General features: G+C 36.2%; 1 protein-coding gene across 1 annotated transcript in view; it reads left to right on the forward strand.

The window, feature by feature from the left end:
* The window catches only part of LOC124638540 (mucin-5AC), a 56,995-nt gene that overhangs the window by 23,382 nt on the left and 7,282 nt on the right, over positions 1-26,331 (forward strand). Inside the window, exon 2 of the mRNA XM_047175538.1 lies at positions 11,722-11,958. Within this exon, the coding sequence (XP_047031494.1) occupies positions 11,883-11,958 (76 nt within the window). The 5' untranslated portion in view covers positions 11,722-11,882. The remainder of the gene's footprint in view (positions 1-11,721; positions 11,959-26,331) is intronic.

Consider the following 26,331-nt stretch of genomic DNA (forward strand, 5'->3'; position numbering starts at 1 on the left):
GAGTTGCCGAGGCGGATATAAAAGTTTCTTATGCGGTGCTATAACTCTAAAACTTAGCTAATATTCAAGTCGTAATAAATTGCTGAGATAATGTTCTTTGCAGATTTCATTAGAGGGATCAAGAAGGCTCTGAAATCGTAATAGATTCAGCGAAACTCATCAAGAATAATGCTAAGTTGTAACATTAAATGCATTCCCTTTTAATGTTATGACTCTGTCCCTAATTTATTACTTACGGCTCCGACTTTGATCACTATACTTTTTTAATTACAGCTCCTATTGATTATTTGACTTATTAATTAACTGTAACTGTTTTTGCAACGTATTTAGTCATTTTTGTGTTCATTATGCAAGAAATATACTGATTTATTTCAGTAGTTTTTATATTCATCTTAATCCCATGCATAAATAATATTCCGTAAAGCCTATTAACAGTATTTTGTATTCTTAAAATTAATTGGTTCGTTGTTAAAAGATGAATCAAAATCGTTACGTGAGTTAGCTCGATTAAAAGCCTGGAGAACAGAGCGTGGCAACACTGAATGGGCGCCACCTTTCATATTGAAGTGAATTCAATGAATGGATTCCAGTATTGCTGAGGTTATTCCACTAATTGGAGGAGGGAACCGTTAATTTGATAACTCTGCGTACATTTACATAATTTGTGGTAATAACAGCTCGATGTCGATATTCGCTGTTATCGCGACGTGATTTCGTTAAACAAACGAGGTTCGCCGAAATCCCGTACAGCTGCCAACTCTTGTAGCTACCACTTCAATGCCTGCGCTATTATAGTATTTATTATTTGGTCTATAAGGACGAAAGTGGCATGTATGTTGTAGCGATCCCTGTTGTGTATTGGATAATGATAAAATTTGCCTTTTGACGTTATACACAATTTGCAAATATTAGTCCCTAAGCCGATGGTCGAATAAACTTGGTTGCCGAGTTAATTGAGTAGCTGTCGTTTGCAGACTATGATACAATTTAGTTTAGATGGAGTCTTTAAAGTTTGACTGGCGCCACTGGATGAGAAAGGTTGCCGGTATCTGACATTGTTACACATATTAACAACAGCTTTAGGCGACGTAATATAGTTTTCATAAATGCCAAAGTCGGACATGTTCACTGGCTATTTACATCTATATTTCTATACTAGACAGGTTTTTGATTGTGCCCAAGGGCTCCGAACCGATCTAAAAAAATATTTATATATATTTATATAATATAAATATTTATATTATGTTGAGAAGCTAGATTACTCATGGATTATTCCTCGGGACACGGAACAGCAAGTGTAATATTATAATTTAGTTTTCATAAATGGCAAAGTTAAACCGATATATCCGCAAGGCAATATTATCATCTCAAAAAAGAGCATTTATAACCGAAGACGCGGTTATTTTGCTCTTGTTGTATCGGTTTTCGCGAGGGTTCGCCTCGCAAGGACGTTGCAGAACCGGCCGCGTGACGTCACCGCCCAATTCCCATTTCATTGTATGGCCGCGTGAAAATATTCCGTATATAGCGTCATTCTTTTAGAACAGTTCCTGTATTGATGTTAGATCTTATATATCAATATGTATATGATATTTTTGTTTATATTGTGATGTTAGCGGAATGTTGGCAGATTACTTACGTTGGCTTATTGACTTTTCCATAAATTATATCGGGTGTGTCGTTCACAATCACATTAAATTCTGTCGCATATACTTTATGATATTCTATGACGAATTGTAAAAAAAATAACCTAATCCATTCAGTGGTTTAGCCACAGGAGTCATTTTTCGTTTTTATAATTTACAACATCATGTGTAAAGCAGAGATAAAGTTAGGAGTATCGAATGTTTTGATCAATTGACAGCTGTCAGTTTTCAAGGAAGAATTACAGTTGTTTGTAATGACTGACTTTTATATGGTGTTCTAATTTTCGCACATTTTTATTCTATTTACTTTATTTGAAAAATTCATTTTTTTATTTTTACGTATTTTTCTTTTTTCTTTGTGTTAATGGACATATATTAACCAGTATATTAATGCATATCATTTAATGTGATTATGAACGACACACCCGATATAGTATATGTTTATTTTTAATTATGTTTTGTATAAATCCTTTATACGCCAAGTAGTGGAAAAAAATATGGTTTTTAGGGAACATTTTAGTAACATGTTACTTATTCCCACGTTAGTACGTGGGGGCTTTATCTTGATCCGATTCACGAATGATTGAACTGAGACCTCTAAGCCTAGGTTACACCGTTGATACGTGAAAAACCCCGAAGAGTTTTTTTTATTGTCCAAGACTCGCGTTTGACCATTATCTCACATAATGGTCAGCGACGATATGATCGAAGATGGATTTTGTAATTTTAACTCAAAGATAAATTAATAACTATCACGTCCAAACAACATGTTGCTAAATGTCATGTTCCTAGGCACATACACACATACATGTGAGTACATAAATATACATGAGCATGTTCATATGACGTCCTATAAAGTAGGTTTGTCTGAAGGTGATCAAGTGACATTCATTCTGCCTTCCGCACCTCGATGGTGTTCACCTCATATTTGCATAAACCGGTCCTTGCAGCCATCTTGGGTTTTTTGTTACAATTTGCAGCTCATTTGCTAAAAAAAAGGTACATTAAATTTTAAATGATATTGATGTTTAATGGTAACGATGGGCAGTCGTTACGAGTAGTCCGAAGCCAGTTAGTCTGATAACCTGTCTTACCAAGGGCTATTGGGTTGTCCGGGCAACTGGGTTGAGGAGGTCAGATAGGCAGTCGCTCCTTGTAAAACACTGATACTCAACTGCATCTGATTAGACTGGTAGCCGACCACAAAACCTTTAGTTGGGAAAAGGCTCGGGAGATGATGATTGATATTAAGAATACCCGCACACTGCAGACTAAACAGTCGGCCGACAGTTGATCCGATTACTGGCAACAATTTTTTTTTAAGAAAATCTGGATCCAATAAAAAAATTCAGTTGGTCTGATAACTGCTTAATACCTGATCTTTTTAATTATTTATTTGTAATTATTGATCATTGAACTTCATACTGATTTATGAGCCCAAAAACTATCGTCCGACTAAAAGTCGGCAGTGTGCGGATGTACTCTAAATAGAAATGACAGTCTGTTAAATAATTTTCTATTATAATTATATGTAATGTAACAAAAGTTCAAAATTTACGTATCGTTGGTATCTGTTTGTGAATTAATTAGTACTCATTAATTATTGTGCCTAGTTTTGTACGCGTACTGTTGTGAGTCTTTCTCACTATTAGGACTGTTTAGGATGATTTTAGTTTAATGTTTATTAAAAATATCAACAGTCTCAATTTTTTTTTATTGAACACATTACCCCAGGCTTGTTTGACGGACTGGTAATCAAATTAAATAATTCTGTCACAAGAAACCATGGTGCAGAGAGTAAAATAGAAATAGAATTGCGTAAAAATTATTCACATGAAGTGCACATAATCTCGAAGATAATGTCGTAACATCAAGTCATTCAAAAGACATCAACGCGTTAGTCATCAGAACATTTAATACGCGTACATGAAGTATTGCTTACAATCATTGCGTTTCAATTACCTTCTTTTTCTTTATATGTTGTATTAATATAGCTAGGACGATTACTAGATTAATCTTTACGCAGTTTATGTGACGTCACATCCGCACTAAGGCCGTTCTTTTTTTAAACTCATGTCAAAAATGGCAAAATTGTTTTTTATGTGGGATATAGATAGGTTCGTTAAATGAATTGGTGTTTTCGTATTCTTCCTGCTTGGTTAAAAAGGTAAAGTTGAAACGTTTAGCTGATTGGTTTAGTAATGCATAGTTGGGTTTTGAATTTTGAATTGTCATAGGAAGTGAGGAATCTTCAATCGAATTTGTTATTTAGAATTTATAATGATAGCCATTTGTATACGCAATAGCAGATGATTGATGATAGCAAAACCTCCTAATGAAAGTCAAATTATAGCTCTCAACCAGCTTTCACGTACTTCACATGGTTTCTTTTGGCAACAATATGGACAAAACTATCTATCTCCTAAATCTTTTCTAAAACCTATCCGTTTGAGAAGCGACCTCGCGACAAAAGAGTCCGCATTTCGCGTCATTGAAAACGTGGATCCATACAAACAAATTCTTGCGAAACCACGAAGCCGCCACAAGGAAAGATTTTTGTTATTCAAATTCTACGTACACAGAAATACCGAAGACAGCCGAGGAAGGCCGAGGGAGGCCGAATCATTGGCCCGAGTAGCCGAGCTAGTGAAAGTGAATCGAGGGCGGTGGAAGGAGGGGGTCGGCAGAGAGGAGGGAGGGAGTGAGGGGGCACAAGGTTGCGAACCGGCTGCACCGGCTCCAGACATGCCAAACAACACATTGAGTAATAAGTAATAAGCGTTGCGTTAGCTGCCTTAATGATTCGGTGATGTATGGTGCCATTGTAATGTTGAGACACCCAGGTTCCTAGTCAGATAACTTAGAACAAGGTTAATAGTTTTGCATCCAAATTACATGTTATTTCGTGGCGCTTCTCGTGTATAATCAGCGATTATGATTGCATTTAAGATGTAATTACATAAGCAGTTTCGAGCTCTTCTCGTTACGTGATCACGGTTTCTGGGTTTGTCAAAATAGTGTTAGCGTTTAGTCTTCAATGCTTTGACATGATTGGTGAATGGCATCTTAGAAAGTCTTCCTCTGTTTTGTCAAAGACATACCGCAAAATCTTGGTCTAGAAAATATTTGATTGATTTCGAGTCGATATGAGTTTATTTAGGTACATTTTTGGGAATGAATGTTCATATCGACGAATATCCAGTTATTGCAATGCACACATGAAGTAATTCTAGCAAAATACTGCGAGCAAATTCAGTACACGTTAATAAAACTCGGTCAGATACTTGACCACTCCAAACTTGGCAGGCGTTCACGTCAATACTCGAATTTGAAAGCATGCGCTTGCCAAATGAACTGGCCAATTTTTGTACACTGCCAATTTATTTTGGACTTAATTACAAAAGGGTTAAAGTGTAAAACGTGATTGATTCGCGGCTGAGGTGATCGCGCTCAATCAGTCCGATCACAGAAAGTAATCCCATTGAGTAACGAACATTATCGGGCCGCACCAGTTACTGTGGTGCTCGCCTGTGAAATAATATGATTGGCGTTACTTCAAAAGCGAGAATTTATTACGCTCCAGTTATGTGTGTCCGTGTGCTTTGAAACGTGCCACGTTGCGATACTTTGCCACAGTTATGAAATATTGTAATTTAATATTGAGAAAAATTATAAAATTGGGGCAGCATTTCATTCTTCGACGGATAAAACCAGTCATGTGTAAAATATTCCGCGGCGCTGCGATACGGGAGATTATTGAAATATTATGCTACGAAGAAACAAGTGCAGTCAGATGTAAAAATGATGAACGATAAAACAGTAATAAAGTTGATCTGTGAGAGAAATATCAAGTAAACGGCTGCAGACACCTCGGAAACTTCTCGTAGAAACTTGATAATTAAATAAAGAGTAAAAGCTAACAGTTCATGCTATCAACAAGGGTTTATCTGAAGCCGACGCGAGCCCGGGCTTCAGCCTGACGTCCAGAGATAAGTGTATTTTTTCAAGCCATTAATCACAGTTTTCATTACAGCCAGTTGCGATGACCTGGCAAAGGTTGAATTTGATCCTTTTCTTAAACAGACTGGTAGCATATGCGCGGGCTATTAAAACTAGGAGATGTCTAGACGAGAGAATAATATTACGAAAATATTAGTTTATAGTTATACTAGCTGTTCCCCCGGGTTCTAGCCGCGTATAAAAAGTACCTCCCTAGTTGTAGTAAGTAGAGATGTCCTTTTTTAGGGTCTAGCCACTCTACATCATTGCAAATTTAACTTCAACTCCATTTCGTAATTTTGGCGTGAAACAAACAGATGCAGAGAGATCTATTTTCCCTATTTGTGATATTAGTAAGGATTATTGAATTTCCATGGCTGTGTGGATAGGGGCTTGAATTAGTGGTGTTCTGCGCTACGATGAAAGAATACTAATTTACTAGGAGGGGGGGTCGTCCGCGATGTAACGAACTCGCCGGGATTAATCTGATTCATACTTAATTCACATTCGTCACAACATTCTCGTCTCAGCACATTACTGCTGTTTTTATAAGAGACTGTTATGAGCTCTCGTTTATACAATGTAATAGAGCCGAGAGAGCATTTAAGTACTCAAATTCCTTTCAGAGAATTTGCCTAATGCACGTAAGCTTTTCGCTCGCTTGACGCTCAAAACTGTCTTTGAGGCCAGTTTACTTTGAAAACCATTTAAGAGTCTATTTCCTTGAGCTGAACGCTCCCAATTTACTTGTAATTTAAATGAGAATACAAACTACTGAAGCGTTAGTATATCTTTCATTAGCATAGAAATTAGCGCATAATCAATAATAGACACTGCTTTTATAATTTTTCGCAGTTTATTAATTATGCAGCATCCGTGATTAGACTGCGATTTAGCATATGCCTTATATAATAATGAAAATAGATACATTACATATTTAGATTTTAAAAGTATTAAAACAGTCGTTTTTATCGACCAAAAAGGTGTCTTCATAATTTCGAGTAGATAGTAAATATTAAAGAAACTTAAATAAGAACTTATATACCTATAACAAACATTCTGATTAAGTAATCATCGGGGTCAAATCTTTTGATGTTTGTTACGAAAAAGTTTTGTCCGAATACAAGCAAAGGCGGGCTATTGACATTTGAAGATTCAGACAAGTTTCACGAAATAGGCCACTCAATGTAAAACCCAATGTAAAATTGAAAGTGTTAAGGTAAAGGTTATTATATAAAATTAAGAGTCATGAGTTCTTACTTAAGATAAAGCGTTAAATGAAACCTGAATGATACTTAGCAAATAACGATTTTTGTACGCCTTGACGTACAAAAATAACAGAACCTTAAAAAATATAATTGAAATATACTGTTTTTATCACCAATAAAGTACAGAGGCTACTGGCGTTAAACATTTATCACTTCGGGTGTATAATATATACCAATTTTATGGGACAATCGTGATTTATTTACGAGTATATGTGTATTAAGTGTCAAATAGACCTTCAGGGAGCTGTTAGCACCGAATTGCACCTTGTAGCTGTGCTGGGTTGACCTCAAGCGTCCTTTGTGACCGCGGAGTTAGTTCGATATGGTTATGTATTATGTAACGGTTCCATTGAGAAGTATGTGGGGTTCTCGCTGTAAGAATTATGTTGATGAAAACGTGCATGGTATGAAATGTTTACTTGGAACTTTGTGAACTATAAACGTTCTCGGTGCAAATATAATTATGAAGCTATGTCTAGACTAGTTTAATTTTAACCAAGTTATCATTTTTTTTCCAAGGAGGTTTACTAAAATGTTGTTTTCATACTTAAGTCGCTATATTTTGAAACAACTTTTTTTTTCATTTAAAACAAAATTAAAATCATATTTATCGTTACAAATGACCTCAGCATGCATTTAACATCAGATTTTATTAAAAAATAAATTTTTGTCATGTTTGTCAAAATGTCGTGTTGCTATTTAGCAACACGACATTTTATTCACCCATTAGCTAAGAGCCAAATATGTATGTTCTAAGCGCTTAACATACGCGCCAGCAATGCGTCGCGTCGCGGGTCGCGCGGCCGTGAGAATGTGTCGTAATGCAAACGCACAGTACTACACAATAGGGGCAATTTAAGCCTGCCTCAGACACGCTCGGACTCACCATTTGCATGCGAGAGCGCTTTACAACAACGCCTGCAATTAACTTACGTATAACACGTCCCAATATTTTGTTACTTTATCGAGAGTTAAGCAAACTGTCAATGAAACACCGGCTTGTTCTCACTTACTCCAAACCCCATTGTTTTCTGTTAGCAAAGTTTTCACACAAGTGGAAGACCACTTGGGTCCAAAACTATGTAAAAAAATAAAAATATAGCTTCAAATTCCTTCCACATGGCTCGAAATTTTTTTATGTATCGTCAGCAATATAGAACGCATATGAACCAATTTTCACTTTGGGCCCGTTGGGAACGATTTTGTGGAGCTGATGGGAACAAGCTAAAAATATATCAACGTGGATTTATACAACAACATTTAATATCGTACGCTAAAAGGTCGCGAGTGCAATTTAAAAATTTTCTTTTACCTTTTGAGGAAGGCAATTACGTAGGTTAAATTGCTATAACGAACCAGTTCCAACAACTTCTTGGTGTAAGCACTTTTCATTTTAAATAATTAAGGTGGAATGTAAAAAGTTTATATTTAAAAAACTTTTTTTTTTAAATAAGATCTTATGGTTACAAAGTAATTTACCTCGCCAAGTTTGACGCTAAAAAGGTTTTATGCAAATGCAAATTCGAGCGACCAAACAAAGAATTTAATTCCTGAGCGACCTTGATAAAGTCTGATGGCTCATCGAAATGTTCCGTCGAAGCAGACAGATCCGGCATAATAATTACAAATGGCTAAATATAACGCCCACGGAATTTGGAGATGATGTCAAACAATAAAATTGATACAGTGACGTCACGAAGTTCGTTTATTGAAACCAGCGTTACGCTTGTGACGACATTCTCATTTACATTTAAATTAATTCAAATTACGAATAGATATATAAACAGTTTTTTATAAAAAGAAAATCGTCGATGATGAAGATGGTCCTATTTCAACTTCACGTAGGTTAAAAACAGGAATTAGTTAGTACTGTCACCAATGTAATATTAAAAAAAAAAACGAAAAAGTCAGGTCATTGTCGATCGAGCTTAATAATTTCATTAAAAACTTAGCGCTAAAGAAAACTTAATGCTAACAGAATTTCTAACTTCCCAATTAAAGTGATCTCTTAGGCCGATTCTGTAGCACGGTAGGCATAGACGAAAGTTATCATTTTCTTATTATAGCCATTAGCATAACAGATCGGCATTATTTCGTAATTCATGAAACAGAAAGATATTCATGAATATTGAGCGAGTAACAAAATATGAATTTGTTATTTGTATAATTTATTTGGGAACCGAATTATCCAGAGAATTAGAAGTTTGAGTAACGTTGTTTAAAGGGAGCTGATAGATGCGTAATTAATTTGACCCTGACATAGATTTGTTTTGGCATTTGGCAATGAGCTGTTGAAGTGTATTTAGTTTGTTATACGACTAATTGAACTTGTAGAAAATGACGAATGTTATTGTAACAATTTGACGAATATTAAAATGTGGTACTGTAACTGTGACAAGATTTTTAATCTAAAAAATACCTTAGTGATCAATAAATATGTCTGAGTATAGGTGCAATGTGTGAGAGAGAATATAAAATTTTAATTAATTTCAAATTGTTTTCAAAGAAGTTCGATATTATAATTCCTGTTCTAATTTTTAACACCTATATTAAAATTTGATCTAACGAGGTTCCTAAAACGCAATTAGAACTTCATTGTATTGAAGTTGCCTCTTCAAGTTAGGTGTGCCTACAATCTACAAATCCATTAGGTTTATAACATTTCAACTTTACCTTGACTGTTGAGACTTGAAGACTTGTCGAAATTTCAAAAGGCTTAAACCGTTCTAGCATTAAAGGCCTTCGAATTTCTGAGTCTTATAGACTCTATTAGGCAATATTTATTTGCTATTCGCTTCAAGAGATTTAAGTTGTTTTCATTCATAAATATTCTTTAATATACGAAATTAGTCATACAAATACTTATGAATCAAAGGCTATGAAGTCTCAGACGCTCAACTTCAAACCAAAAATCATTCAAACTTAAAACTTCTCTAATTACATGCTTTGACACAAATCCGCGGAATAACTCAGCTATCGACTTTCTATTGTTATTTTTCTATTTTTATTACGTGAAGTATTCGAGACATTAACGCATCACCGTGCATCGGCGCGTCTATGTGTTCGCGAGAAACTGTCCGTCGAGCCGGAACGCGCCGCTTTCACGAGTCGGTCCGCGTACGGCGTGTATACGTGACGCGCGGTGACGTCACTACACGTTTCACTACCTCCGATAATAGGGGCCTAGATGTTGAACCACCAGAAGTGATGCTAATCACCCCGCCATTACATGTCCGACAAGTTAAGTTAAGCTTTAAGTCACGTAGGTTAATTGAACTGATTGAGTATTGAGCACCTGATGTTGTAAGTTTGTCTTGTAAGGTCTCCATAAAAAATCCGAATAGTAGTTTTACACGAACACTTACAAAATATCTCTTAACAAAGGCACCAATACCCAAGCCATTAAAATTGAATAGCTAAAATAGTTCATTAAGATTGTGAGCCAGATAATACTCGTACAATCATTGTCAGATGCAGATAGTTCGGTTCGGCCATTGGTTCGACAGTTAGGAAATTATATCATGATAACTATCTAGTTATAATTGGATGATAAAGCTTAAAACTTGTATTCAATATCTATTTGCATAAAGCAGGCTGTAAATGCATAAATGATATGAAATATTGGATAGTAACAGAACCTTTTAAGTTTACATCTTTCCATTGGGTTCGGAAAACCTGGAAATATAACAATAGTAAATACTTCCCCAGAGGAAGTTTCCACAAAGACGCATCTAGAATAGAGGTGGTCTATAAATAAAATTTATTAAAAACAATATTTACAATGTCACTCGCTCTCCTGTGACACGGAAATAGATATTTTCCGGTTCTTAATGTTGGTAGCAGATCGTTAAGGCGAGTACTCGGCTGGAATGTTTTCCGTCCTGTCACTCCTTATTCGATTTGTCACCTTTATACTTCAACCAGTTTCACTCAAGGCAACACGAAAACAACGCATTAATGAGGCTTAAACAGGCCGCCTTATTTAGTAGAAATGTCGATACAATTTCTTACTCAGTAGGTACCAGTAAATGACGTTAAATTTACTAACTCACTGCCTCTTCTTGATTATGACGTAAATCCAAACATTTAGGCGGGTCTTAGAAGCGGCGCTGTTCAAAGCCATCTCAAACAAGTCCCCTCGAAGGGTCTATTGAATCAACATACCAAAGTGAAGCAAATCAAAACATCAAAGGCGGCGCAATGACAGCTGATATCCACCATCTTTGTGGTCACGTTCGGTCCCGCTCAAGTTTCGAAGGCTGTCACATAAACTTTGTAGTAGCGTGACAGCGCTGGGCTTGGACAATGTTCTAATAATCTTTAACAGTATCGCAGTTCAATGGCGCTCGATGGACCTCTTTGTGAAGTTTGCTCGCTACCTGACACCTCGTCTCGGGTTCACTGATTGGATACCACTCAATAATTTCAGGGTTTGTCCATTACACGGGCTTAGTTTTAGGTAGGATAACTTATACCCATTATCTATTTACGAATATTTTAGTTAAATGGATAATTGTTGTTATTTCGACGAAATAATGTGCTTGTAGTTTATAAATAGTTTATAAACAAGTTATGAAAGGCACATCCAGCAACTCTATTGAATTTGAAACGATGTACGGCGTAACAGTCTTTTTATAAAGCTGTTAACCTACTTGAGCACTGTGTGCCATGACTGATTATGTTAACTTTCTTTAACGATCGGCTGATAAAACATCCTATTTTCCAAATAGAAATTTGCAATTAAGATACAATAAAAGTACATTAAGGTTGTTAGAACAATAACGTCACACTCAATTTCTTTGTTTCAGATGTGACAGAGCTACCGGCATGGCGTAGCGAAGACTTGCAATTTCTCCACTGCCGAACATGGCTTTCTCCAAACTTCGAGAGACTCCCGATGAACTCTAAAGTGGACATTCTAGTGGTGTGTGTGTTTGTATCAATGACTCGGTGAAAATTAATCACAACAATGGGGAGGCGACGTTGGAGATTTGTTACAATCACGGCGTTCTTGCTGTTAGTTATAAAAGACACGCAGTGTCAAGGTAAGAACTAATCGCTTCGGCGCAAACAACTCTCGTGTTCGAGATTAAGTAACATCGGTAGACGCAGCTCTCATCTCATACACACGTAGCATGATTAAAGTTGGCTCATTCCCTATTCATTGTCAATAATGTTGTATGTAGGGTAATCCTTCACACATGTCGGGTAATACATAATACATTTTATACCCCGGGGTTATCACAAAATACATTTTCCGGCATTAATCTCATTCAAGAAATTAATTTGAAGTTGATCCTATGTATAAAATGTGAATATAATATCAGCCTCAACACTCAATTTTCAATCAAGTAGGTATATTTCCTAAGATAAAATCAGATATCAAAACCTCCGCGCAGATATAGCAAAGAAAAATATATCTATAAGAAACATGAGCAGAATAAGGTCATTTGCTGCACGGTATGTGCACAGAAAAGGTACGGACTCAATACTGGCTTTATAACCTAGATAAACAAGGAGACAATAAAGTCAGAACTGGCGCAAAATGATATAAAAGTGGGTTTGCAAGCTGTGCAGCGCGTAGGCGGACAATGCATGTCGCGCGCCCACGTGCGCCTAGTAACTGCTCTATATATTTATTATTCAATAGTCGAGACGCGAATACCAGTCGCCGATCCACTTCAAGTTAATTTCAAGTTCAAATAGATTTGTCACAGAATACTGCCCAGAAAAACATTAAATTTAAACCGTCCATGAATAGTATACTGAACAGTGTGCAGTGAGATGTGTGTGATGTTCCCATGTTGGGTACTTTTGAGTTGTATCATCAATAGCAAAATAGTTTGTTAAACTATATGTAGGTATTGTTGTTACCAGCTGCCAGTTGATTGAAATAATTAGTTTTACCCAGAGTTTGTATTAAAACACAAATAATTTAGCAATAGCCTACCACGATTCTATTGACATTTAGGCTATTTTAATTAACAATGTGGAAATTAATTGCATGCGTGTTCAATTAATTAAACAAATTGTGCATGTACACAATTACGTTTTAAAATTGACATGTATTTGCATGAAACGGAATCATTCGATAGCAAAATTTAATCGGAACTCGATAAATATTAAAATGTAGGTTAATTATTTTAATGTTTCCGTTGAATGAAAATAGGTAAGGTCTGAGAAACCTTGGCAAGAATATTCAAGGATGTTTTCGGAAGTGTACAGAAATGTATGCACTTAGAACGAGAGTATTAAGACAAAAGGGGTACCGTGTACCATTGTTTCCCCAGTTTTGTTAAAACCTCTCGAAATTGATGTTTAAGCCGGAGATCTCGCGATAAGACCGGCTCCGGACAAGCGACCAAAGTTGGACACTTCTGACAGTCTGATGGCAGAATTACGAATAATACGTTTGATTGAATATTAATTAGTTTGTGCTTTTGCCGTGAATTCCCTTTGTACTGCAGATTATTGTGGTCAGATAAAGCGCTGTGACGAAAAAAGAAAGATAGAGAAAATGTTATAAAGTTAAACAATATCTTATATTTTTTCAATCAATCAATCAAAATCCTAAGTAGTTTAAAATATAATGTATAAACTTAAGGGGTTACTTATTTAACTTTCTTACTTAGAATGTAAAGTATTTTTTTTCGTAACTCCATTATAAAGACCCTAATTTCTTAATACAATTACCTTGTGTCTCAACGTTTATATAATTCTTGCTTTAGATCTAAACTTACTATCGCCAACTTAGTACACCATTGTCTGTTTTTAATGTTTTTTGTCGGTTAACCGGACTGGAAGAAATGCTTGTTTGAGATAAGACTGTTTGTTAAACCTACTTAATCCATTTATCTACTAAATTATATCCTCTAATTACTACTATATAATTACTCTAATTATACTAGCTTCGTTATTATTCTACTACAAAACTGTCTCTTTTGCTACGAAAACTTGGTTATATACCACATAGTTTATTTATCTTTTGCGGCTTATTACGATTTACTCAAGTACATACTTAACTCTGCTAGATTTTGTAAAAAATATAAAAAGGTATCATATTAATGTTATTTTGTACCCTAGAGTCTCCAAAACTATTGAACAGATTTGAAAAATTATATCACTCTTAAGTAACACACCATTCCCGATATTTTAAGCTATATTTTATCGGGTTACGTGCAGCATAAATAGCAATGAACATACACAAGTAAAGGTACCTTTAAATATTACAACTATAGCAATCAGGTTCCAAGTAAACACACAAAAATGTACCAAGGTCTATTTCTATAACCCTTACACATTACTGCTAGCGGATTTAGGTAATAATAGGAAATAATAACTCGGTTCCTAGTAATAGATTCTATATCGGATTTCCTAGTGTAATTGGATTTTTCTATTAAACAATTTCGATTGATCGCCGTGTATTGGAATAGTTTGCGATAAATTGCGACAGCCCGTACCGTATGAGGGCTATTACTGTTATCGGCTATATTTGATACAAATACACGATTGCTCTTGCTTAGTGAAAAACTATGATTCTGTTTTGTTTCAGAAATATTTCTAAACAAATTGATGACGTGATTGACTTTTCTTATTTGAGAAAATATTAAATATCAAAGTGGAGAAATCTATTGATTTTCTTCACTGATTTGTTTTTCTATTCAATGCTGGAAACAATTAACACTTTATCTATTATTCTGGCATACTGTACACCCGGTCAGATAGGCAGTCGCTTCTTGTAAAGCACTGGTACTCAGCTGAATCCGGTTAGACTGGAAGCCGACCCCAACATGATTGGGAAAAAGGCTCGGAGGATATATATATATATACTGTACACCTACATTTCGTATGAAATATTATATAATTTAAACGGTAATGTTACTAAATTGAAACAGAACGTAGAAAAAATAATACTCTCCGTAATACTAATAACAATTCACAATAAAACGTGATGGAGTCGACCATACAAAAATACGACAGAGACAATGAAACGAATTTCCTAGTTCATTTGAAGTTACTAGCCATAACGTAAATTAAATACCCTGAGGGAAAAATGTACCTTTGTCAGAGCGCGCAGACTGCAAACTTTTAGTCAGCCGATAGTCGATTTGAGCTCATAGATCAGAATGAAGATACACTCGTAACAACGATTAGAGGAAGTGAAGCATATTTGGAATACCAGTTTGTTTTTTGAAAATAAATTGAAGGAGAAACGGGATAGCTCAATAAAAAATACATTAAATTATTGTCAAAATATTAAACTTTAATAATGAGAACAATCAAATATAAAAAATACCAGATATATTATCAAAATGCCTATCAAACTAAAAATACTCCAAAAACGTGATTTGACTTAGGGTGCAGATAATTTGGAATATAGTATTCCAAATTATATTCATTTTTTTTTCTTTGAAAATTGCTAACACTTTTTCTTAGAAACTAATAGAATTCTAAATGTTTTATAGTCATTGGCTCTTTACAAAAAAAGAAACTTTTACAAAAAAATAAAACCGACTCCCAAAAAACTGAAAAGCAAAAAAAACACGGTATTCCAAATTAACAACACGCCAACTTAACTTAAAGTTGCATGTCAAATTTTTAATTCTAGAAATATTCACAAAATCATAGTAATGTCTTAAACTAACAAGGTCACTCCGCAATTAAAATAATTACAATAAAGATTTAGAGTATTACAGCAAATGATTACCACTGATTGCATTCTTACCGAAAAAGTTTTCAAATCAGGCTTCTCGTTCGCTGGGGGCTGGTAGCCGAAATGTCAAGATAGCGTCCTGTTTTTAATGCTGTATGGGTTTGTGTATCGTTTGACGTTATGTTTACGGCATAAAAACTCAGTTGGCGTTTATATATATTTAGATATCGAAGTATTCCAAGTTACCTGCAGTATTCCAAATATGCTGCAGTTCCTCTACGTATTTTTTCGGTATCAGACCGACTAAAAACTTTGTGTCGATCATTTCAAAATCACGATTTTCTAAAAAAAATTTTTTTTCCTTCCGGCCCGACAGTCTGCCGACTTTTCAGTCTTCAGTCAGCGCGCTTAAATGTACCATAAAACATGGACGAGGCTTTACAACCACCTACTTTGTTGTAATTCGTTATATTGTTATATTACATAGAAACCAGACTCGTTCGAGCTTTTGATTAAATTTTTAAATGAGCTCACTATTATTATAATCTACCTTTTCTTAGAGGACTGCTATTTGTAGATATAAATTATATTGGAAGCAGACACGTTTTCGATTAAATGGAATGTTTTTTACTATTGTAAACTGACAGTATTTATTTATTTTCAAGCATATAATTTACATTTTTAAATATTAAATATAAAAATAAAAAACATTTAAAAATATAAAAAAAATAGGTTGCCACCGATATCGGGCACAGGGTCCAAGGTACCGGTGGTTAGGGTCCCAGAGACAGAAACCTCCTCACAATACGTGCCGTATCAAGGAGTACTGCCTTCTGAATCAGTCCCTTGATCCAGCCGCCCAACGAGAGCCTCCTGAGGTGTTCGTCGAGGCTCTTGGCTATTAAACCATTGGCCGTAACGACAATCGGCACAACAACAGCCGTGTCGACACTCCACATGGCGACAACCTCGTGCGCTAAGTCGAGATACTTTATTTGTTTCTCTTTATCAGCTTTCACAAGGTTCTCGTCATGCGGAACGGCGACATCGACTATCATCGCGCGGCGCGCTGATCGATCTATCACCACAATATCAGGCTTATTGGCTACAATAGTCCTGTCAGTGATGATAGATCGATCCCAGTACAACGTGATATGGTCCTTTTCGAGAACTGGGTCGGGCGCATACCTGTAGTACGGTACCTCAAGGTCTACAAGGTTGTATTGCAGAGCAAGCTGCTGGTGGATAATCTTGGCCACTTGGTTATGTCTGTGCAAATATTCACCATTAGCCAAACGAGAACAACCAGATATAATATGTCTGATAGACTCACCCGGATGGTGACATGCCCGACATATGTCAACCGTCCCGTCTTTCACGATATATCTCCGGTAGTTATTCGTAAGGATAACTTCGTCCATAATTGCACATACAAACCCTTCGGTTTCTCCAAACAAGTCACCGAAGCGTAGCCAAGATACGGACGCATTGAAGTCTACATCGGGGCCATGAAGAGCCCCGAAGAAGCGTCCGTGTAGCTGTTTGCTCTGCCATACCTCCTTGCGATCATGGGTAGTTAGTACCACAGGTCTGCGCCAGTTCTCATTTGCCAACGATAGCGGGGTGAGTCCTTTGTCCACTGCTACCATATCACGATGCATACCCACGTCGCTTTTGAGAAGATATTCTCTGAGACTGCACACCTCACGGTTGTGGAGCGTCTTTGCATTTAAAAAGCCTCGGCCTCCACATTTCCGTGGGATGTACAGTCTCATCACCGACGATCGTGGGTGATGCATTCGTTCTGCGGTCAGCAGTGTGCGGACTCTCCTATCCAAGGCATCCAATTCAGTTTGAGTCCATTTGAGTATGCCGAAGGAGTACATCAGGACTGGCATGACCCAACCATTATAGGCGCGAACCTTGTTGCCGCCTGATAAGGAACTTTTTAGGACCTTATTCAGGCGGCCAAAGAAACGCTCCCGTAATGACTGTTTCATGACAGCCACATTGATGCCTAACCCCTCCGCCATACCCAAGTATTTATATGTATCGTTTGCGGAGAGTGATCTCAGGTTTATGGAATCTGAGAGTTGTTCTCCCTCAGATTCCACAATTCCCCCTCGCTTTACATGCATGACTGCACATTTGTCCACACCGAACTCCATCCTGATGCAACTACTGAAATTTTCAGTGATCTTCAGTAGCTTCATCAGCTGCACTTCTGTAGTGGCAAACAGTTTCAGATCATCCATATAAAGCAAATGGGATATAACCTGACCCCCTCTCCGCAAAGGATAGCCCAGCCCCGAACCCTCTAGCAATGTGCTCAAAGGGTTCAAGGCCAGGCAAAACCAAAGTGGACTCAAACTGTCACCCTGGAATATTCCCCGCTCGATCTTAATAGGATCGCCGGTCCCTTCAATTTGTCTACATCCTGGATAGTGAAGAACCGTTCTCCATTGCTCCATACATGACGCAAGAAAGGCGCGTAGAGTTGTATTTATTTTATACAACTCCAGTACCCTCCTAAGCCATGCATGGGGGACCGAGTCGTAGGCCTTCTTATAGTCTATCCAACATGTCGACAAATTCTTTCGGGATCGTCGAACCTGTTGGCTGATGACCATATCAGTGAGGAGCAGCTCCTTAGTAGCACGGGACCCCTTCTTACATCCATTTTGAGAAACTGACATAATTGAATATTTTTCAATATGTTGGTTTATAATGCTAAACTTATTATTAATTTAATTCAAACTCGTATTTTTTTTAAATTGTAACATCTGGTGATGGAAACTATTTAAGTTTGGTACTTCATCATCAAGTACGACTTAATAAATAAACAAAAACTTCGAATCTCCTTTTTCACTGTCAAACAGTTAAAATTAATTTTGAACCTGAAAAGGTATGTTGGCTTTTCGTCTAAAATTAGGAACGTCACAAAATGTAAGCACATATTTTAATAAAAGCCTATTCAATCCTTGATCGAATGTATTAAGGTCCCCAATTATGCTAGACATTAATTTTCTTTTCAATTTCCTAATGACATACCTGTTTTCTATATTATATTTAATCAATAAGCAATTGATGTTTCTATAGCTATTTATGTGACACCGGTGTATAAAACTATGATGGTGGCTTCCAGCATCTCTTATTCAAAGGTTTGGAGAGGTGCGTACGTGAGGGCCCTACTTAATTAGGGATCAAGTGGCTCAATGCGGAGCCTCGCCATATACTACACATACTATGTTCAACAAAATATTTTGCGTATGTTGCTCATATATCTAAAATTGCCTCGCGCACGGAATATTAATTTGATGGTATTTACTTTGGCGCAATACATCTAATATTGATGTCTGTGTGCTCGTATAAAATGAAAGCATATTTTATATCAAAGGCTTGGGCAAATAGCGTCTTTACGAAGATCGATGTACTCTCGTAAAATATTCTGATTCATATTTGCGCTGTTCTGTGTACCTGTCCGAGCTAATTTCACTCGATTGAACCTATATCAATTTTTTGACAAGCTTATTACTTGTGCTTTGCACTCTGTTACCTGTCATGTTCCGAAAGGGCTCGGAAAATATAAAGCGAAATATTTGTTCGAGCCCGGTCGGGGGTGATCGCTAGTGTGAATGTAATGAAACAGTCATTTGGGAAACTTTGTTACAAGTTTGTTTATTCTCGCATTATTTCTAAATTGTTTTTGATTTATTCTTTGCTTTACGTAAGTTCTGAAGTAGGCACATATAAATGGAGGCTTGTATGGTAATCTAAATAACTTCACCGACTTCTAATTACTTATTATAACTTTAAATAAAACTTTAAATGAAAATCAAGCCACAGAGTTAAGGATTTCATTAGAACACATCCTAAAACCTTTGTGTTAAAAATAAAATGATCCCAAAACAGTGTTTTTCATTTTCTCAATAAATGAAGTTTGGATAGTTTCATTCAAAGTTGAAGCAAATTCAAATCAGTTCAATATTTCCCAACATTGTAACGAACAAACAAACTCATAAACTTTCCCTAGTTATACCTACACTCGTATAGTAAATAGTTGAAGTCGAACTTTATTGGTAGAACACAGTTCTAGGTATTGCTCAGTCTAGACTGTAATAGTACTCTTTCTTATCAATTGTAAAGTTATTTTGTGCAGTAGGTGCCTTTATCGAAGTTTCAAAGTTAACTCGATATGTTTTTAGGTTTTTAGTGCACTTCTGAAACTTATTCCCTTTGTTCTTTTATATGTAATTTACGAAGGAATTGGCCATAACCATTCCCCCTTCGCACGCCATATAATTTACTCTAGACATAAACAAATCTTTCCACATAAAAGAAAGCAACGGGAAATAGAAAAGCGGAGCGCTCGCATTTAATGTCACTAATTATACTGCCCTCCCATCTCGAGTTCTTGCTAATGATAGTTACTTTTTGAAGATTCCATAGACGAACGGCCCCGAGCAATTAAACCTTTCCGTATAAGATACTCTTTTTCCTTCATTAGAGCGCCATTAAACCCATGCCCGGTAATTCAGGCGGATAACTTACATTAATATAACGGAACATTAAAACTACGCAACGCGCTGCAACGCAGGTGTACCTTCTAAATATTGCACTAAGTTTTCGCCGCTGCCTCGCTCACGAGAAACTTTTATCTATCCTATAAAACTTGATGCGCTTCCTTTTTGTTTCTTACTTACATTATCTTTAATACAATGAGGATAGGCGAGTTTTTAACAAGGTTGCGTCGTAAAAAGATGTTTTGAGCAAATATTAGGCAGAGTCGGCGTTATGCTTGGGATCTTATCTCAGCCAAATTACTTCAGGCTGAGCAAACTCGGAATAGTAATTTTGATCTTCGACACGTAGGAAGTATTCACACGTCACTTACACATAACTTCTAGAATAAAATTAAAATAATTACGAGATTTCCATTAAACTTGTCGGTTCAAGAAACTGAAATCATCTGCAGAATTTTTATGGTTTTAAAGTAGGACGTGGTACTTGGAGCCGCTAGTTTATAATAAAAACGCGAGATGCATACGGTCTATTTGCAAGAACTAATAACGGTACGTTGTGTTCCGCGCAGATTGCTCAGTTTGCATAGTAATTGCCTCGTCTGGGACCGCATAGTGAATATCTGTTAGTGTGAAACATTCATAATTACAGCCTAAGAAGAATAGGTGCATATCCGCTTAAGTTATTTTAGGTTGAGGTCATACAATTCCGTGCAGATTTAATCTAGCCATCATTGAAATGCTAATTAGTTTGGAAGGATAATTTAAATACCTTAATGTATTTGTCTCTTACTAAACACAATGTCTTGAATTGGTCATTTAATTAAGCAAAATTCACTCTAAGACACGCACATTTTTTAACAATTTATTTAGACGAGCGTCCTCTGCGAATTTGATAGGGAAGTATGTTTAAGCCTCAGTGACGTAAGCAAATTGGATAAATTTCCCCATAATGAAGCTCTAAAAGGTACAAATAGGTGGCTGCAGACTTTTACAAATTGCTCGAAGATTTTCTTGGAAGTCTTGTAATGTTAAATGATATTAAACATCGCTAGTGATAAATTTGTGATCGTGTAGCGCGGGCTGTGTGCTCCAAGGATTACAGTTCGTCAGACTGTGATCCAGTTCCTAAGCCTCGGGCACCAGCTCCGAGGAGGGACTAATCCTGTTTCCACGTTACGACTTCATTCCGAGCGCACTTTTTGAAACTAATGTTAAGGATAATCGTCTACAACGTTGGGGTTTCGGTAATATTACGGTAATATTATCATTACAAATTTTATATTATGTTGTTGGCCCTACAGAATCATTTAAGTAAACATGAACCCTTATAAAATTAGTAACCTTTACGGGAATATTAACATTTTTATTGCGTTCATTTAACATTATCACCTATACCTACATAGATACTCTTGACATAAACTAGAAGATTCGATTGTGTTTTGTTAAAATACAAAATATAGAATACCTGTTTTTATTTGATGTCGTAAAAAATTCCATGCAAACATTTTACGGTGGAAATAAAAAAGTGAAATGTTTACCTTTAAGCGAGGTACACATCGGGCCACCGCGCCGGCATTACAAAGAGCTTTTAAGCCTTTTCCGCACACGTCACGTGCAGACCTTGCCTTACCCGGCGCGTGTGCCTGCCTAATTACCTGCGATTTACTGCGTGTACTCCGCCCCTAATATTAATTACAACTTATTGTTCTAATGGATGTTGTTTTTGAGCCAAAGATTTTCTAATGAAAGTTCAAAATGATCACAAAAAGCCGCAACCTATTTTCGGTAGTATGTTATTCTATATAGCCCCTTTGTTCTGTAGAGTAAATATGTATCTACAATAGTAGATAAATGTTCCTTACACGTTTGCATTTACGTTATTGTTACTTTGAGTTCAGTGCTGGGATGCGAGAAGCCGAAAATCGATCTCAGTGGCGTGCACTTGGAGAGGCCTATGTCCAGCAGTGGACTGCGATAGGCTGATGATGAGTTCAGTGCAAAATTAACTCAAAATAATAGGCCAATTTTGTGTGAAACATAAACAAAAAGATCCTATACCAACATAGATTTTGAGTAAAAGGATAAGTGAGATTAGTGGGACCATAACATAACACATTCAGTCCCAAAAGGCTCGTAAATCCTGACCGTTTTCATACAGACGAGTTAATTTTTCATGGCTATGTGTCTGCCAAACATTTTTGCTTTAGAAACATAACCAACGTGGATCACCATTAAAAGGCAGATTGAGTTGCCATACACTAAATCTAAATATAGACTTCTTTTGATCCACATTTTGGTCTTAGACAGAACATGAGCTAATCAGTTTTGGTTAGACAATTTAGTCTCATTAGTGAGAAGGTAGCGAGCTCCATATAGGTAGGTATTGTATTAGCAATTACTAATATATTAAGACTAATGTAAAAAACACGAAATGATAATTATGAAATCATTCATTGTTTGTGATAATTGTATTTAGGAATGTTACTTTTATAAGAACCACGTTACATCTACAACACTTTTCCCAACTCGGGAATTTAACCCTGAAAAATCTTAAATCTTAATAGTAGCTTTTGAAGCCAAACTCCCGTGGTAGTCTAATCTGTCACGATCATTTGTTATCTAATACACATAGGTATCAATCACTTGATCAAAATTTGAGACGCGAGTGAACCGCGGCGAGCGTGGGAGGAGGGGGAAGGGGTTGCGTAGCCATGACGACGCGTGTGCTTGACGTGTGTTTGTTTTACAGAAAGCCCCGCCGTGAAACAGCAACTTTGTTACCAGCGGAGGCCATTTATTTATTTTTTTACATTTTAAAATAAAAACGATTTTGAGTTACAAACGGCTACAATGTATTGTGCCAGCTCATTTCAAAATCTTAAAAGCAAAAATTCGTTTAACCCTCTTCCAATACTCGACGTGATCCTTTTTTTCTAAGGGTATCATGGATTATATTGATTTTAGGGTCGGAGAACGAATTATCGACTTTTTCCTACCCCTATCACTAGACGCTACCAATCACTTAAAACAGTAAAATACATAAAAAGAAAACGGAATAGAAATAAATCAGAAAAGGTTGGCCATAAACGAACCTGAACTACATAGAGATTTCGTTTTACCTGAAACATTCAGGGAAGACAAAGTAATTTATTAACGCGAACCTCTCCCGTACAACTCCAATAAGCGATTCGTTTCATCCTGTATTCATAAAGGGAAGTTTGAAGAGACCACACACGCCTACTCGGTAGGTATTGCAATTCACCTCTCATAATCAACCGCGAAGTACAAACATTGACAAGAGCGATAAAGCCACGAAACTCGGCCAGTCTCGGGGGAAATTCCAGTTTTCTTGAGACCTTAGAGTTAATCAGAAAATATATTGAAGGCACTGTGAATGTAACGGTATTTCTTTCATCAGGTAAAACTTTTGTACCTTTTGAGCAAGGGCTGATGTTTGAAAAGGATGAAATTAAGTTGAAATTGGTTTAGAGATCGAACTTCAGATAAGTGTATGATTTATGTTAGCGGTCTTTTCACTTTCGAGTTTTTAAAGTTATTTTTCGGTCTGAAGCCGATGGAACTTGTCAGATAAGTTAGATAAAAAAACTAAGAAATTACTTGGAAAATACAATTTATCATGCGAATCCAAACAAAGTTGTTATAATATTGAGCCTTATAAGTATTTACTCAAAGTTCTGACAGCCGTAGCTGTACAAAAGAAAAGCGTGAATACAATTAATCAAAATTTATTCTAATCCATCGGTTCGCCTCGGAGTATATTTAGGGTTGGTAATTTGTTCTGATAAAAATAAGGAAATTTTCCGGGTTCCGCGAGGTCAGGCGGCAATCAGTTATTATAATCCGCCCCATTGCCAAATTTTCGTATAAAGGGAATGCAGTAATAACACTCCGTTGACTTCAAAGCATAATACATTTCGAACACAATAGGAATTCTTTTTTGTGGAACAATTAATTCAGCAATCTTTGCAAACCGTCGTCAAATATACTTATGGTATGAACATTGTACATTCAACGTATGTTAAAGCAAGCATGTGTTTTCATACACACGAAACAACAGACTCCAATGTTTAAAATTGAAATGTTTTGTACGATTTCAACTTTGAGTATTATAACATCACCACTTTAAATCGGACATGAAAATGCTCTTTTACTCATATAATTACCTCGCTTCAATGGCACTCTTGCCTCCTATAATATTAAATTTAAAAACGCTGAGCTTAGAGGCGTCCCCCAAACTGTAATCGAAACATAAATCTTCTTAATTTGCTTTGAATTTTCCTCCGGCTTGAAAACGATGGATCTTTAAAATAAAAAATGCAGATTAATTGCGGTGGACATTATGCATGTTTTAAAGTGGTTCGTAATTTATTTATGTTATGCATTTCACAGTCGCGGTGTAAGCAAGTAGACCAAATTACTTAACATAATATGAAAAAAGTTAATTAGGCAACCTTGAACTTCTCTCGGCATACATTTTCGTTATTCAAAATACATTTTGGGGAGAAAAATAAAGTTACTTTTGTAGCAGTAATTGCTTTGGAAAGTCGTGGTTCTATACTGTTGTAAGTGGATCTATTACGTAAGCAGGCCTGAAAGTTTCCATAGGAGAAGGCTCCTTGTAGTTTATGAGTTATTCGGCTGATCGATTTCCTATTACCCGACGATACTGCCACTTGGGACCTGATGAACACGGACGCCATTCTTAATTAGGGATATGATCCGCAAGAAAGTAATTTCCTGGAGATTATCTTTCCGAACGATATACAGGCCGAAACCAAGAACCAAGAATGTAATAATAAACTGGAAGACTCATAAAATGTGATTAGACTGTGCGCCCTCTGTATCGACATGGGTTCTTTCTACCGCACGCATATCGAAGACCCTTTTGGCCTGTGGTTACATAAATACGTCCCGTATTTAATAAATAAATATTTTTTTCCTGCTCTTGGTTACTTTTGGTACATTCTGCTATATCAGCTATTTATATTTTAATGTAATAACTCCCTTACATTTTGCTTTTGAAATATGTAATTTATAAATTAACCTTCAAAATTAAAAACACACAAATTAAAAATATTAAAAATACAACTGTAGTAAAGTACTTTGACCAAGTAATTGATGCCCGGTACGAAAATCAGATGTTCTAACGTAGCAAAAGTTGAATTATTTATCACAAGGTCAAACGAAACTGGCAGGAAAGTCCTGAAATATGCGCGTCCTACATGCTCGTATACCAAACCGAAGGTAACATTATTCTACGATAGAGAATGCCCATTTATCACTATATTAATCGCTTGGTAGTCTCGCACGTTTTAGCTATAAATCGCGATCGTACCTTCGTCCTTATTATAGCTGGTTGTAAACTATGTTAAATATTACTTTATAGTTGGCACACATGGCGACACATAGGACCGCAAAACAATGTGACCGCTGTCACCATGTTTGTGGAATATATTAGATTTGGTTGAGAGATTTATTACCTCACCTGGAAGTCTACATAGTTATAACTTCTATGCACATTATCAGATATTAAAATTTTTGCCTTATTCAATCTAATACACAGAATCAAAATTAAGTAAATAAATCCCAATTTCTGTATACTTAATTGCGAATCAAATTCATATTTGAATCTAAGTATAGTATAATAAAGATGTATTTCAAAACGTTGAATTGGCATGGGTATAAAAATACACAAGCTCCTACATACAGCTGATGCAGGGGTACCATTACGATAAGACCGTTCATTAGAAGCTTAGTAATAACCCAAAGGAGATGATGATGAATGATAGTCGTTTCACCCTCACCCTCTGTATCATCTTAGTTCTTCTTTTGCATTATGTTCAATATATTTTTTGTGGAATGTGGTCCTACGAAACCTACTTAGATAAATGTAAAGAAATGAATAACTAACCTTGGAAAATTGTGGTTGATGCACCAAATACGTTTCAATCTGCATTACCTAGCTGTAAAGGAATAGTATTCGGTAACAAAATTGTATTAAACCGGACTAGAATAAAAATTCATGCAAAACAAATTCCCGAAGCCATTACGATATTGTTTTTCCCAGTTCCCCACAAGTGAAGAGTTGTTTTGCACACTAACTTGCTTTCTGGACGAATAATAGGATTACTTTTCACTCACTTTTATTAATAATGTTGTTTATTATCTTCCCCTGTGGTTTGGGATGTATCATTCAATACAATCTGATAGAACATGAGTCA

This window comes from Helicoverpa zea, chromosome 2 (assembly GCF_022581195.2).
Source record: "Helicoverpa zea isolate HzStark_Cry1AcR chromosome 2, ilHelZeax1.1, whole genome shotgun sequence".
Taxonomy (NCBI): domain Eukaryota; kingdom Metazoa; phylum Arthropoda; class Insecta; order Lepidoptera; family Noctuidae; genus Helicoverpa; species Helicoverpa zea.